The 17,142-nt window shown below is 36.1% G+C and overlaps 1 protein-coding gene across 2 annotated transcripts in view; it reads left to right on the top strand.

Annotated features, from left to right (window-relative positions):
• LOC145984546 (glycerophosphocholine cholinephosphodiesterase ENPP6-like) overlaps window positions 1-16,926 on the top strand; it is a 149,533-nt gene extending 132,607 nt beyond the window's left edge. For both annotated transcript variants that reach the window (XM_083118196.1, XM_083118195.1), the window contains exons 6-10: window positions 2,351-2,488; window positions 7,658-7,822; window positions 12,406-12,526; window positions 14,673-14,804; window positions 16,426-16,926. In XM_083118196.1, the coding sequence (XP_082974322.1) occupies window positions 2,351-2,488; window positions 7,658-7,822; window positions 12,406-12,526; window positions 14,673-14,804; window positions 16,426-16,625 (756 nt within the window). In that variant the 3' untranslated portion in view covers window positions 16,626-16,926. The remainder of the gene's footprint in view (window positions 1-2,350; window positions 2,489-7,657; window positions 7,823-12,405; window positions 12,527-14,672; window positions 14,805-16,425) is intronic.
• The last annotated feature ends 216 nt before the right edge of the window (window positions 16,927-17,142 follow it).

Genomic DNA, 17,142 nt, shown 5'->3' with positions numbered 1-17,142 from the left:
ACCTAACACCAGGAAATAAACTTTGAACCTTGCTGTAAGTACACACAAAATATTTTGTTAATAAACTTAATATTTTTCAAGTTATAGAGTTTTAGTTTTTTGCAGGACTTTATGGACTCCCGTATGATAGCAAATCTGTAAAGGAAGGTATTTTGTTTAAAGGGGTAAATACCAGTGGCGGAGCGTGACCTTTCCAACAGTGTAAGCCTAGCATGACGAAGACTATTTCCCGTTGTGCTTATTTTTGGGCTGATATGGTTAGTGATTTATCCACACACATCGACCCCCCCCCCCCCCAATGTTTTCAGAACACTTCTCTGGAATTTTTCACCAAATTAAAAAATCTGGATATCTGATAATTAAGTCAGTGTTATTCCTATCACAATGAGTAACGTATCGATACAAAATATGCAAAGTTAGATAAAATGAATAATAATAAACAAACGAAAACAGAAGGAAACAGAAAAGTACTGAATACTTTTTACAACCGCATAACCAAGTATCAGCTCCGTATCATGAATCGAAAAATCGGCGCGCTTTATTTTTCGTTTCTGTTACTATGTCTGCTAGAGAAGGAAGGGGTGGGCCTACCTATATCCACATGTTTCATCTTGGCAGCAAAATCCTTGCTGGACAACGGCGTCTTCAACAAGTTCTCCACCCCACCGCACAATCACACTCATTTTATTCCATAATGCACTTCACTACTGTATCACACCACAGCACAGGGACGACAGCCCGCTTTTCAATAGATGAAATTCGCAAAAGCAATACCTCGAGACTTTAACAAACACACAGCAAGAAGGGGGAAACAAAAAGAAACCAGATCCAAAATCTGTCACTGCTTTCTTAGGATAGTGTAAAAGCAAATCTAGCACCTAAAAGATCATAAACAGGCTTTTCGTATGTTGTTCGAAGAGCGTTTGAATCACGGACTATGTAATTAATAATATTTGGTTCACATTTGACATGAAATTTATAAAATTGGTTCAATCTTAGGTTTTCATTAACATGTATTTCACTTTTTAGCTCAATTATTACCAGCTGAGTTCATACAAAAACGGAAAACAGAGTCTTAATATGTCTAATGTTTATGCTCTCCTACAAGCGAAAAACAGAAACAACAAGAATTTAGCACATCAATGTGTATCTAGTTTTCCCGTATCCCGCTCATTTCTAGGTTTCTCCTTTTTCCCCTTCCTGTTAGTTTTTTGCTTCAGAATTCCCTGTTCCTCGAAAAAAAAAAAAACCTCCTTGAAGCACCACCGGCTCAAATTTCCTTTGCAGTCAACCATTCATACCCGACAACGCTGGAGCCCCTCCTCTTGCAGGACCTGTGTCTCGCTGGCGCGTATTCAGTGAAGCCAACCCAAGCATAATGGTGCTAAATCTCGCACAAGTTTAAAAAGTCGTTTGTAAGTTGGAGATATAAATAAAACAACAGGGCCGCTTTTCGTTGTGGTTGAATTTTCTCAAACTTATCACATAACGTGGAACCCATGCCGTTGGTTGAACCATTCGAATTTATATTTGTTTTTGTTATAAATTAATATTTATAATATGAAAATCCCAGAACAATTTAGTAGTATGTAGCATAATTTCGGAGTTTAAACGACACCATGGATGTGCAAAAAAAGGGCAAGGGGAGGAGACACTTCCTGAAAAAATGAATGTCAACCATTTTCACACATAAAATTTCATTTCAGTCACATCAAATTGTTAATTATTGTAAGGGCGTTGCAGAAAAATGTTAACTTCAAATTGAATTAGTATATTTTGAGAAGGGAAATATACCTAGTTTACCCTAACCCCTGAAAAAAATACTTTGCTTAATCCTCCCTGGTGGAAAGAAATACTGCGGACGTCCATGAACAACACTTTTTCTAAACATGAGGTTTGCAACGCTGTTGTAAGCCTGTGGCCATAGGTTTACACACCTAGGGTTTCGACGTGCTCTTCTCCCTATATTCCTTGCTCTTCGCCTTCCAGATACGGTGGGCGACGGTAGGCACTGCTCCTTCGCAGTCAGAAATTTGTAAGGCAACATTCAGACGGCTTACAACTTTCCCCAAGCAAAAGGCGGGAGTTCTCATGTGCCATCTGGTGCTGAAGTGTTGCAATCTAACAAACAGGATCTCGAAGACTGGTATCGGGCTGAGATGAACTTTAAAGTTTTTACGAATTTTGCCATATAATTACATACATTTTACTAGAACTAATAAAGTGTAAGCCCGGCTTACACGGCTTACATGGACGCTCCGCACCTGGTAAATACATTCTACTGATATGACTATGGTACTTGTAGAATATTTTTTTTCCCTAAATTACTGAAATATTTATCTGTTGAAAGGTATACACTGGCCACGTAGACAACATTGGACATGATTATGGTCCTGAATCTATTGCCGTAAAAGAAGCTGTAAGGGATGTAGACAGAGTACTGTTTAGATTCTTGCAGAAGTTGAAAGCAAGGAGCCTGAATGAAACAGTAAGTATTTAGATAAATGTAAGAGATAAATTTATATATATATCTGCAACTGATGTTGCCATGAGGAAAGAATTCATTAAATTGATCTCAATTGTCCATGATGGAAAATATTTGTGTCAGTATTTACATGTTACTACTTATTGCTTAATTTCTTAAATCTACATAATTTTGAGAAATCTAAACCTGCTTATATTTGTTTATTTCATGACATGTATTTCTATCATTACATTTATTTGCTGTGATAAACTTACTCAAGTCATGAAAAATAAGAGTTGACCTGTTGTTTGGCCCAGTGCATGAAATAAATGTTGAGCGCAATAGGTTAAAGGCATCCTCACAAGATTGCTGTACTCGACACCTACTGAACTGAATGCAAGAAGATCCTTGCAGCCAAAGGCAGATTAAAGGGGGGGGGGGAGAGGAGATACCGTGGGCAAGGATTTTTTTTTTCATATATTGATAAATAATTTACACAGTTGGTAAGAAATATAACACACATAGTATCAATTAAGAAACATACAAGAGCGGAATAAAGGGGGATGGAAAGGGTGTCCCACTACCCGAGGGGCGACAGACCCTTATTTTATTTCCTCAATAACATCCATGGTTGAAATGCAATAAAGTAAATATTGTGGCATTTTACAAAGAACTGCCATTATGGGGGAGCAGGGGAGTAACTAAAATAGGGGCGACGAATGATAGGGGTGATGAATGATAAGGGGGCAGTCAAAAATAAGAATAATGAAAGATAGGGGCAACAAAAGATAAGATGCGACGAATGATAAGGGGGCGAACAAAGATAAGGATGATGAAGGAAGGGGGCGACGAAAGACAAGCCCAAAATGAACTTAAGTTAAGAACTAGTATAATATTACTAGGGTCGATCAAAGGAGTCGTGAGGTGACTGCTCCTTCACAGAGGATCTAGAAAGTATTCCCGCCACCTCTGCCTCGTCACTCATTTCTTTCATGTGCAATCACTGGGGGAAAGGTCATAGCTAGGGAGAGAGCGAGCAGTTGGCATGAACCCGTGCATCACTAGGGCGATGATAAAAAACATGTAGGTGAACTACAACTATCAATCTTAGTAGTTTGCTGCAAGATTTTTTTTGATTGATTGATTGATTTAGTTTATTTTACTTCGCGTTTTGTGCCTCTTGGCTAATTTGCGAAGATGGGGATGAGTGATGAAATGATGAAATTGATGAATGGACATTCACAAACAACCAAGCCCGACCAGGATTCGAACCCGGGACCCTTGACGTCACAGCGCGATGTGCTAACCACTCGGCCACAGGGTCGGGCAGTTTGCTGCAAGAACGAATTAAAGGCTCGAGAGGGCAATCATTCATCTCCTGCATCTCTCACAAGGGCTTTTTTATTGATAAATTTGCAAAGTTGGAATGAAATACATCAAACAGTGTGCCACTTTATGACATATCAAGAGCTAAAAATTAGCTACCACGGGAGGTGATACAGCAGTGCTTTACTTGCCTGTTGGGACAAGACATAGGTTAAGCTGCTCCATTCTGACATTGTCACTGTTCCTGACAGACACATCTATTTTAATGAAAAATCAAATTTATTGTGATTTTTGAGAAAACCTTTACAGTCTTTATTTATTGAATTTAAACCACTTAAAATGGTGTGCTCAGCAAACGTTGTATTATTTTGCTCTAAAAACCGGAGGTGCAAGCGGTGCTTCAAGCTTTGGGGCTGTGGGCCCCCATCCAGCTCTTTAGAAAAAATGGAATGAATATTCCTTTCTCTTTTGTTGTTCTACAGTTCAATAAAAATGAAATTGTAGAAAACAATAATATATCACTTACTCATCACTTATTAAGTAATAAGGATTTTACTAAACGTACGTGCAGCAGGACACAACACAATAAAATAGAGACTTTGCAGGCCATTAACAAAATCGTTTCTTTCTCCTTCAAATGTGTACCAGCGACGTTAGTTCTAATCTCGTACACCCAATACATTCAGACACTATACAATAAAAGATATCACAAACAGTGGTGTGCTCAGGATTTTCGAAAGGGAGCGTATGTTCTTTTTGAGAAATACTGGGACAAAGGGGGGTTATGACTCCAATCAACACCCCTGTGGCACGCCACTTATCACAAAACTGGAAACCATTCGTGACATCACTACTTTCATCGTGGAACATGACTATTACACTTCTTTTCCTCACTTTACCTATGTCTGTGGCCTCTGTAGAACTCACACTTTCCAAACTTCAGCCAATAAAATATTATCTGCGGAATAGTGCTCTTTGGAAAAGATAAACAAACATATCCCTTTCAAACAATGAGCACAGGCAAATGGACAGCTAAACGTTGAACATGCTGCAAAACACTTTGCTTATACCAAACCATGCAAGCAAATGCTTAAGTTTTTCAAATAATTATTTTATGCTGAATTTAATATTGTTACTTATTTCTTGCATCTTGATTGTTAGATATGTGTTAAACACACATTCATTACTTGCTTTTTTGTAAAACGCAAACTTCTTTCAATAAACATCAGCCACTCGATGTGGATTTTCTGACTTAAAGATATTGTAAGCATGCTACTCATAATTGTAACTGCCCTCATAGCACAAGAAATACTATGGCTGGGTGGAGGGGAAAGGTGGGGGCAAAAACATGACACATGGCTGGGCCTCCATTTTAGTTATGACAGTGATTTTATGACATAGAGGGTAATACCTTAGTTTGTGAGGGAAGCCAAAAGTTTTTGGGGGGTGGCCTTATGAGTGTCCACCCCTCCGAGAGAACATCTTTAAGCTGCCACTGCTTGCAACTATAAATTTATGTATATATGGTGAATAATTATCATTAGACTATGAAGAAAAATGCTTCACTCTCACTTCAGAATTTTGAAAGGAATACTGTACATAGCAGGAACAGTTTTAGGGCAATTACCAAATTTTTTTGTGATTTTTCCAAAACAAAAATTATTGACCACCATGAAGTTTCATGTCTCCACTAAAAGTTCATTTGGAGACTACTTTGCAATTATAACAATAACCTGTGGCGCAACAGCCCGTGAGGGTCAGGATTAGGGATGTGCCGAAGCCGATTACAGATGTATGAAAATCGGCAGAAATTGACATATCGGCATCGGTATCGGAATCGGCAAAAATCCGATATTTAAACCGGTACAGATTATACTAGATTATACTTCTAATAAGTTTTATATTCTAGTTTTGAATATTTATTGAAAATTTGGTTATGATTCGTCATTATTGTAGAGTTTTTGTAATAAAATTATTGCAAACTCTCATTCAGAGGATCAACCTAACTATAAATCGGAAATAAAGAAGTACATTGCTGAACCAGAATCTGCTGTTGTATTGAAAATTCAAAAATGAGTATTCAAACCTGAAGCAAGTGCTGAGAAAATACTTGAGCATACCTGCTGCATCAGTATTCAGTGATTGAGTGTTCAGTGTTGTTGAACAGATTTGCGATACGAAGTAGGTTACTTCCTGAAGTGCTTCCAAATCTCGTATTTCTGAAGTTGAATCTGGCAGAACAGGAATTCATTTTGCATTTTAAAGAACTGCTCGTGTACTAATGTTAAATCTCTAGGTTCACATAACCTTTTGTAGTTGTAAATGTACATTCACATCTCTTGAGAATATATATGTATATACATATGATATGCAATAGAAATGTACATACCAAATTTATTTTTGACATGCAGAAAATAACATCCCATTTCTGTTTAATAATCTCATGTATCGGAATTGGTTAAATATTGGCATCGGTTCCAAAAATTATCGGCAAGTACATCAGCATCGGTACATGCACTTATGTCCTGGTGCCTTTAAAAAATAAACCAGGATGTCATTTCCTCAGAATTTCGGTTTCCACATGTATTATGTACTAATTTATTTCATTTGTTTGTTTTACAATTTACATGAAAATAAAAACGTTTACACTAGTATTTAAGATTACCCTAATTTTGATTTATAGCTATAAGTACCTTGGTTGTTCTGGTTTCCAAAGTTTCCAAAACAATCAATGTTTGCATATTGTAAATTGTTAGACATAAATGCATAAGGAATGTTGAAATATTAGTATCGAGGCTTACATATGAAAATGTTGAAGATAAAGTGTGGGTAATGTTAGTAGGAATAGGCTATAGTAAGATATTATATGTTGACCAATTATTCATTCGGTTGACCAGATCAATGATTGGTTTACAGATTATTAGGATGGGTTATAGGATTGGTTATAAAAAGAAGATATGTATGCACGACAATCCCCCAGTCTTTGTTGTAGGTGTCCATGACCATGATGGTTATGCTACTAATTTGTAGCTCCCAAACTTCCTCATGATGGTGGGTGGCCACCAGTCCCATACACAGCCTGAAATCTCAGGATAAAAGTTGTTAGCTTTCCCCAAGGAGACTCGAACCTGCACGCATCCCATAGCCAGAGCCCAAAGCATGATGCCATAGACCACGCTGGTGCAGGACATTACTTTTCAATAGATAAAAGGTAAAAAAGGTAAAGTGCTCCCCTGTGCATAGCACCACGCCATGAAGGCGTATAGGGGGTGTGGGTGTGTATAGGGGGTGTGGGGGTAACGCCCCACACTTTCTTGATCCGGTCGTGAGTGAGGGTGATGTGATCAGCATCACGCCCCTGACCACCTTTACCCCCCAGGGTTTCCTCCAGGTACCCATGTTATTTGACGCTGGGTGGGCACCGGGGCTGCTTCCATCGTTAGAAAAGTTCCTGGATTTGAACCGGCTGGGGATTGAACCCGGGACCTTTAGCATGGTAGTCAGATGCGTTACCGACTAAGCCACCACGGCCAATAGAGCAATCAATTATTGTTTCACTGAAAGATGAACTTAATCAGAGGCATGCTTAAGGGGTGTTGGCCTAAGGGAATTTTTTAATAAACAAACATCAAATACAGGAAAAGATGGTCAAATATAGGACTGATTAATAAAATAATAAAGACAACACTCCTTACAGTTATACCCTTCATCTGAAGAAAATCCTTGCATACCACTGAACTTAATGTATTCTGAGTAAAAATTATGCTTGATGAAGTGTAAAATAATGATAAAGAGTTGCTTTTTGGAATCATGAGTAATGTTATATATTTTTAATAATGTGGACAATTATTTCCTTCCTCCTTTTAGGTAAATGTGATGGTATTATCTGATCATGGGATGACACGAGCAAGACGTAACACTGAAGCAACCTATTACCGACTTGATGACTACCTTGATTTGAAAGATGTTCAGATGATCCTAGACAGAGCTTCATTCTTTTCTATTATTCCATTTCCTGGTCGGGAAGATAAGGTGTGTTATTAATTTATTTGTTATTCTGTCATCCAATACACAAACATGAGTATGTATTATTGTACTTTATGTGTGAATGAAACATGTCAAAAATACCTGCTATAAGAATATTAGTGAGAAAGAAGTTTTGTGATGTGCATATATGGCCTGAGATACTGTATTATGAGGAAAACATATTGCCATCACTTACAGGCTGTTGTAGCTCCAATGTGTAAAATTTAGGATACATTCCATGAGCAGATGGAAGCGAGTAACTTATGCAGAGAGCATACCTGCCTGCATTATAACAGCAGGGGTTGTCATGGTGACCAGACATATGCCATAGGTGAGGATGAAAGAAGAAGTCCAGTTGTCCACTATGAATGGCCATATTGTTAAGTGTGCTGCTGACTGTGTTGGGCCGGCCCATGTGGCAGAGTGGTTAGCACATTGCACTACGATGCCAGGGGTCCTGGGTTTAAATCCCTGCCTGGACATGTATGTTTGTGAGTGTCCATTCATCAATTTCATCATGTCATCACCCATCCCCATCCTTGCAAATTAGCCAAAAGTGGCACAAAAAGTGAAGTAAAATAAAGCAAATCAATCAATTAATCGACTGTGTTTGGGATGCCAAATTGATTTGGTTGCTGGACTCGCTTGAAAGTGGAATTGTGACAGAACTTACACATTTGCACAGTTGCAAAATGCCATCAGATGAAATAGGCCAGGATTTCTCGGTGTTGGTGTTCTGCTTCAGTGATGACAACAGCAGCTGATCTGGCAAAGTTTAGTTTGGAACACCCAGGACCCTCCCCTTACAATCCTGACCTAGCACTCAGTAACTTCCATTTCTTCCCAGCTTTGAAGAAACTGGGCACCATTACACCAATAATAATTATGTGAAAGAAAATGCATTTGCTAAATCGTTCATCTGCAGGACTCATACTTTTTCAAGAAGTGCTTCTTCGACCTGGCACACTGTGAGTAAGTGGGGGCTAGTACATTGAAAAATTGGCCATTATTTGTCACTCTACTCTAATAGGTCTGGGAAACTTACATTTGGACTACTCCTCAAACATATTCTTCTCGAGTTCGAGTTTTTGTTTTGAGTCCACTTTATGCACAAATAGGCTAATCGGGACTGGACCTGCAGTTTAAGGTGAGATTCGAATCAGTATATGCCTCCACCATGTATCGAACCTGGGAGCCCTTGGTTACAAGGTGATGACAAGCATGCTGTTCTTTTATCATTGTAAGTGATATCTGGTGTTTGATGAAAAATTTAGCAAGTGGTATAAATTATATGCATGCATAATAAATTTAAAACATGTGGGCTTATTTTGTATTTGAAATAGTAGAATGAAGTGTGAGCAGGGTGCAATATCACTACAGATTGGTGGGGGCTGAAGGAGCAGACACACAGATACACACACAATAGATATATAATGTCATTAAATATATGTCAATTATCAAATAGTTCAACCTATATTATAAAATATACAATATATTATATCGATTGTCCTTCATTCAAAATTTGATTGCAAATTAAAGATTTTACTACACTGCTAATGCTATGAAGAATTAACTGCGTGAGTAGGGGGAGACCAAAATGAAGAGACATTAAGAAGATAATAGTTGCCAACATAAAAATCACATCTCAAAGCTAAATAAGTTTTTAATTTACCAGTATATATTTTGATTGATTGATTTAGTTTATTTTACTTCGCGTTTTGTGCCTCTTGGCTAATTTACAAAGATGGGGATGAGTGATGAAATGATGAAATTGATGAATGGACATTCACAAACAACCAAGTCCGAGTGGGATTCGAACCCAGGACCCTTGGCATCGCAGCATGATGTGCTAACCACTCGGCCACAGGGTCCGGCGGTATATATTTTGAAGTAGCTGATGAAAGGCCATGAGAAATGGAGAAGAAATAACAAATCAGACTAATTTCTGTGTTCTGGAGATTGCTGGGTTGAGTGTCCTTAGAGACGAGGCTCTGTTGTTTGTTTTTTGTGTGTCATTTCGATATTATTCCCATGAAGTATATTCGACTTCAAAACTAATTGTTTATCTTTTGTTGTTAGAACAAAAACTCTCCCCCCTGGAAAAGTTTGGTGGAGGGGAAATTTTAGGACAAGATCTTTGGTGGAGGGAATTCATACCCTGAGTGTGAGTAATGTAAATGCCAATACTAGGTTACTAAAAATGGACTAGACAGGGTCTTCAAGCCTAATGTTGGTTAATTCCAGCATTAAATCCAAGAAGCTATAAAAAGATGGCTTTATTAAAAGTGCCCAATGTGGAGCTGCACTTTGTCCTTCAATGAAGTGGGTCTTCCTACCTATTTAATGTTGGAGAATAGGTTGTGGCTGTTTTGGTCCCAAGGCCTTGGTAATTTATAAAATGGGACTAGCTATTGTGAGCATCAGAGAACCAGACTCTAACATGTTCTTTCTAGGTGCACCTTATACATTGTGGTGAGGTATGAATGAACTAAAATTTTTGAGGGCTTCAGCACGTATGGGGCCTAGATCAAGAATGTGTTGAACCCTACCCTACTCCCACATTCCCTAAGTACCTTCATGGCACAGTGCTATATGCACGCAGAACTTTCCCCACCTTACCAGCACATATGGCCACTTTTGCACCCTACAGAGTATGAGGAAAATCCTCTTATCTAAAGTATTTACCTGAAAGTTGAAAAAAGTGTGTAAAAGCTCCTTGAGAAAGGTTAGAAGTGCAAGATTGTAAAGGAACCAGCATGGACATATATAACACATTAAAAAGGTAAGAAGACATTAAAAATTTCCTCAGAGATGTAAATGTCCCATGGTTTTTGAAAAGCTACAAATGCTTGTTAATGCCCTGTCATCATCTCCTAATGTGGATGACAAGTTTGTCTGAGGACATTAAATCGGCACATTTGATAAGGATGTGCTAAAGACTTAAAATAATGTTAAATACACAGCACAGCAGAGGGTCCAGCCCTTGTAGCAAATATCGATGTGTAAGACAACTGTGTCCAATGAAAAGATGAGTAAAAATTACATCTTCTTGCCATTTTGTAAAAAGGGTGTTGGACAATTAAGCTTGTTTTATTTTTTATATAATTCAAATTTGAATCTATTACTTTGTAAAGCATATGAGCAGTTCTCAGTGGAATAATTAATTACAAACATTTTTATGGCTAACAATCTAAATAGTTTTATATGCTAGAATACTCCAGCCCAATTGGGATGTGGGAGAACCCGTTTAGAGTCCCAGACATTTGTTCATTTATATCCAGCAAAAGCAGCTCTGTGCTCACCCAGTCTTTCATCAATTGGTACTTGGGGCAAGCTCGGAAGGTAAAGATGACTGGATGTGGTATCGATCATGCTGATTATATCACCTCTAGTCCTCTAGTAATCTAGTCCTCTAGTAAGGAAGAGATAGAGTTGAACCCAATCTATGTACCTCATATGAGCTTTCTGGGTACAGTGCAATGCACAGGGAACAACTTGATCTTTTTTTTTACTAAAGTACTCCTGTATTAAGAAATGTTAATTATATTAGTTGAAGAGTTCATAGACAAATGCATCTAAAGTTAACTTTATGCTCACATAGGCTACCCAGTGGATTTCCCCAAACAGGAAATCTAACCCAGGACTCCTTGATTAAAGACAATATCCACTGCATTATTATGGAGACCAAATTGTTCATAATATTTTGATAATTGTAGACTGATTATTTTAATTGCATTAATAATATCTGTGTTTCATTTATGTAAACATATTTAAACAAAAAAAAAGGCTTCTATCACAAAAACCTAACAAATGTTCAGACTTGACTAGAGCTCAAATCTGAATTTCTGGCATTTCTCTAACCACTGAACATCCCCTGTGTGTACCAAAATTTAATATATTAAGCATTAAGCTAGAGGAAGACATGGAAGGCACCAATGTTACCAAGATTTCAAAGATGACAATGCTTGTTAAAGTAGTCTCACATAAAACAATTCCAAGCATGGGTGTCTGTAGATTTTTTCTAGGAAGAGGCAAGCAAGGAGAGGGAGTATATGAGGCATATTTTCCACATAATATTGTTGTCTCCTACATGCATTCAGTTTCATGTTATCAGGTTTCTGCAAAGCCTTAGAATAATTCGCATAAATTGCTGAGACTAAAATGAAATTGTGTGTGTGAAATATACACTTTTAGGTTGACAAAAAATTGGCTATCCAGGGCTGGCTTGGAAGCCTAGTTGTGAGAGAAATGGCATGGTAAAACATCTGCTGTTTCCACCAAAATTTAGTGTTAAAATAAACTTCTTAAAATTTAAATTAATATGTCAAAATTAGTTCATTCCAGTCCTGATTAACCTTTCTGTGCATAAAGTGGACTTAAAACAACAATTCGTTCAATCAATCAATCAAAATTAATTCATCATTTCCAAATCTCAAATCGAATATTATTAACATCTGCTTGAGAATAGACGAAAGAGATAAAAGGACCTTGTATTTTAGGTTCTGCAACTTTGCGATCATCAAAAATTTATTCTCTGTCAAAAAATAAGGACTGATATAGAAATACTGACAATCATTATATTTTTCTAGGTGTACAGAGATCTCAGTCGAATGAAAGGTGTTCAAGTATATAGAAAGAGAGACATTCCTGAATTCTACCATTACAGAAATGCAAAACATGCACAAGAGATTACGGTACAGGCACTACCTGGTAAGTACCTAGGTAGTATATGTATAATATATATAGGCACACAAACACACATAGTAATTTGTTTTATACAATGATTTTTGTATATTTCCCATGCTACCAAATTGATACTGTACACCAGCCTTTGGATGGAATAAGTTATGTGTCATGCAGTTACAAGTAGCAGTTTAACTTTTTGAACAATGGTAATTGTAACTACAATATGGCTGAAAATAAAGTATACTGAAAGGTGGCAACACTGTACATTGTTGGTAATTGTGTGGGAAGTGAGATAGTGCAACTGCAGTGTGCCATTGGTTCTTACAGAGAAGAGTTATAGTGAAAAGTAATCTGCAATGGCCTTGAGTATTCAAGAAAAGGCATCTGTTGTTGAGTATTATTTCTGCCCACTGTTGAGGTGGGCCACTAGCTACAAAATGGTGCGCTTTGCTGGAGAAGATTGAACTTGTGCTTGAAAGTTCAATACACATGCAAATCCTGCCCATGCATTAATGAAATTGTAGTAATGTTTACAAAATTCCAGGTTGCTATGAAAAAATGCTTGGCATTGGATGGACGACATTTGGAATATTTATGCTGATTATTCTGTTTATGTTCAAATACCGCATGTACAGTACCTGTTGTTGTAATGATGCATACACGTATTGATTCAGATGTTGTGTTGATACAGATAATATTTTTCATTATATTTACAAAATAAAATAAAACAATACATGTTCTGCATTTCAGTATACTGTAATTATTTCCGGCCATACTGTATAGTTACTTCATAAAATGAGTTACTGTAACTCAGTTACTTTTTTGCAAGTAATATGTAATAAAATTAACAGTTACTTTTCTTTACATTTTGCAATGAATGGAGAACTAAATATAATTTACTTAAATATTTTTTAAATTACATAAACCTTATACACCTATACAACAAGTTACCAGATCACATAAAAACTATTGAACCAGTAGCCAAATTCAAAAAGAAATTAAGAAATCATCTGTTGTACCATTGCTTTTACTCAGTGAGTGACTTTTTGAATGTCTAATCCATCAACTCACTTGTGGGTTGATGGACTGGAGGTTCATGGATTCATCCACAAGAGTGCTGGATCCAATCTCACATGTTGTACGTACCTGTTATATTACATGAGTGCAATTTTAGTATCATTTTATAATGTTATTAGTCTTACCTTTATATTATCTCTCAATATTTAATGTTTTAATCCATTACAGAATAGTATTTTTATATTGTAACTTTAACATATCTTACTGGTGTTACTTTTATGTATAGACAGTATAACTAATACGAGTACACACCTCCAAGCATAAGACTGTAATAGGCTAAGGTATAATTTCATTGTATATTACATTATTATATTTCATTGTATTAGTATATTGTAATGTTTGACTGACATGTCCAATATCACAGTATGAAAATGCAAATGTGATTCATGGATGAAATAAATCTAAATCTGAATCTAAATGTTATACCATTATCTACAATTTTGAGCAGGCCCTACAGCACACATGCTAAAACCATCCCTGCATTATCTAAGTGTATTTATTTAGGACATGATGATTGTGTCACTGCTTCTTGGCTCAACAAGAAAGAACAAAATTGTTTTGCTAAAATAACGATAAATTATAAATAATAATAATAATAATAATAATAAATTCTTTATTTATAAATATAGTAATGAAATTTGCATGTGTAGAATCTGCAAGAAAAAAATCTTCACATATATTTTCCACAAATAATTTCAAAAATTTGATTTATACAATGCAGCTGTCCAAATGACACAACCCTCCTTTTTTGATTTAAATCACACTCTAAGTTTCTTTTTTTCAGTACCGTTTGAACTATTGGAAATTTCTCTTAAGGAAAAATTAAACAATAGAAGATTTACTTATCACTTTTCAAGTTTATGAGCTTAATCGGTATTGCCAGTTTGTTGCAATATCTGTACAGTTCATTTTTGATCACACCATCTCCATCTATGGCTTTGATTGAGAATATGCATACAGTGGCTTACCTTCACGGTTCCTGTGTGTTTTAACATCTTATCATCAACTATTAAAAATTTGCATATTATTAAGATCTTGAACAATTTATTAACTTTTATACAGCAAACTTAATTACATGTTAATGTTTTTCTAGGTTATGTAGTTGAAGGTTCCCAAAGTCCAAAACAAGTTCCTCGTGACAATCCAAATATCAACTGGCCTGGTCTACACGGATATGATCCTACATTTACTGACATGAATGCTATATTCATGGGATGGGGTCCAGGTTAGTGCACCAATTTTCTTGAATATTTAAAGTTCAGAAATGTATATTTTGAAGGTTTGATGAAGATAAAAATAAAAAAAATCTTGTGCCAGCAAGAGTAATGAGAAAATCTTGAAAAGGAACTATACTCAGAGAACTGAATATTATGAAAAAATATAAATATGCTGACCAAGGCAGTAATTTATTTTATTAAAAACAAACTAAGACTTTTGTACTTGTTACAGAGTCTGAAGAAGACCTTGCTAGAAGGTTGAAACGTTACGTTTAGTTTATGTTTTTAATAAAATAAATTACTGCCTTGGTCAGCATATTTATATTTTTTCATAATCATGGAAACAAGGCTTAATGGTGTTATAACTGATTATTATTATTATTATCATTGCATTTTCATTGTTGACAATTTCAGTGTAAAATGGCCACCTGTGCAGTATCTGGAATTTTCTCAATAAATACATAATACATAAAGGTTGGTAATGGCTTCAGTTTGAATTAACTTGTATGCATGATAAGTATGGTATAAATAAGAAAATTATGTCAGAAAATTAATATGAAAACAGGGAAAAGAGACAAATGTAGCACTTAAATAGCAACAATACAACATACTCCAACAAATAATAGCAACAATTTCGAAAAAAAGGATGCTACTAAGGAGGACATTCAAGGAGGGGGCATGTAAACTTTAAAAGGTGATTTTATAGAAAACTTCACTTTCTTCTTTGGTGTTGTTGTTGGCGTGTACAGTAAGGAGTGATCAACCTGACTTCCACTTAGTACACCTTGGACTGTGTTTTGCTGACTGATAAGGCTCTAGCATCTGGACTTTCAGCCAATCCTCTGTGGGGGTTGTGTTGTGTTCTGTCCATGTGTGTCTGTGAGTGTCTCTTCATCCATTTCATTTTATCATCATTTATACTCATCTTCACAATCAGCCAAAAGTGGCAGAAAAAGTAAAATAAAACAAATCAAACAATTGTGTTGTTGCTGTCCAACACATTGTCCTTTACATTAAGTTTTGGATTTCAAAGGAGAAGTTCAAAATTGTGAAGTCTAAACAGGATCAGTGTTAGAAACCCAGGTACGCACTCAGTTTCCATGAATCTGATTTTTTTTTATTTAGCATCACTTTTCTGCCCCTTTTGTCTAATCATGATGATGAGTGATGATATGATGAAGGGACACTCATACAAAAATGCCCATGTCCGAACCCAGAACTCCTGGTGTTGTAGCATGCTGTGCTAACCACTGCACCACAGAGGTCAACCCAATTTCTATGATTTTCTCCTTTTTCTCTTTTTTATCCGTTTATTTTACATTGCTTTGGGTTAATTGCTGATGAGGACGAATGACCAACTTGTACAATAGATTAAGAAACAAACACTGCAAAATGTCCAGTCTTTCCCAAGATTGAAATCTAGGGCTTCTGCTGCATAAAGTGTTATGCAACTCATTCTGCCATGCTTTTCATGTTATTGTTCATACTGACAGCATTTTCTCAAATTTATCACTCCATTAATATGTATTGCCAACCATAAGAAATGCTGAATCCATTACTAGCGTGCCTATTCTGCTATGCCACTTTTTATACAGATCAGAATAATGGCATCTATTATTTATTTTACAGATTTTGAAGACCAGCTAGTAGTGGATCCAATTGACATGGTGGATGTTTATCAACTTATGACATATGTCTTGAAGATCCCTCCTGCACCTCATAATGGAACATGGAGGCACGTCAGATACATGCTAAGTGAAGCAACTGGTATAGGAATGACTTGGATTCCTTATATTGTAATTTTGCTACTAATCAATTTATTTATCTAAATTGTTTGTTAGAGCTTTTATATAATAACAAAAAACAATCCAGGTAGACATAATATGTACATTTTAATTTGAAAACTAATTGATATGTATGTACTTGTGTAGTATAAAATACTTCAGAGATGATGCTCTAGGTTTAAAAGTTTACAATTAATGATTAATGATGTTAAGTAATAGTTGGTTTAGATTTCACAAGTACAATTCAAGATACAGCAAATTACAGCAATGGTACACATGATATGCATTGTGAATGTAAATATATATGCATGAAGCAATAAATAAATGCAAATTTTCATAAAAATAATGTAGTTTATATTGAACATTTTTTCATTAATTTATGTATTTATCACTACTTATTAAGAACTCAAAATACCAATTCTATTCCTGGGGAAAGGCAAGGGGGGGGGGAAGTATATTTGTCAGCCACATGTGCAAGAATGTTGAATAAATGTTCGATGATAAAATCTTCTCCCATAATGTGCTAGTAATGTAATTTAGTTCGAACACAACACACAATCAC

The sequence above is a fragment of the Lepisma saccharinum genome, chromosome 2 (genome assembly GCF_977018435.1).
Source record: "Lepisma saccharinum chromosome 2, izLepSacc3.1, whole genome shotgun sequence".
NCBI classification, from domain to species: Eukaryota; Metazoa; Arthropoda; class Insecta; order Zygentoma; family Lepismatidae; genus Lepisma; species Lepisma saccharinum.
This window is presented reverse-complemented; position numbering and strand designations above follow the sequence as displayed.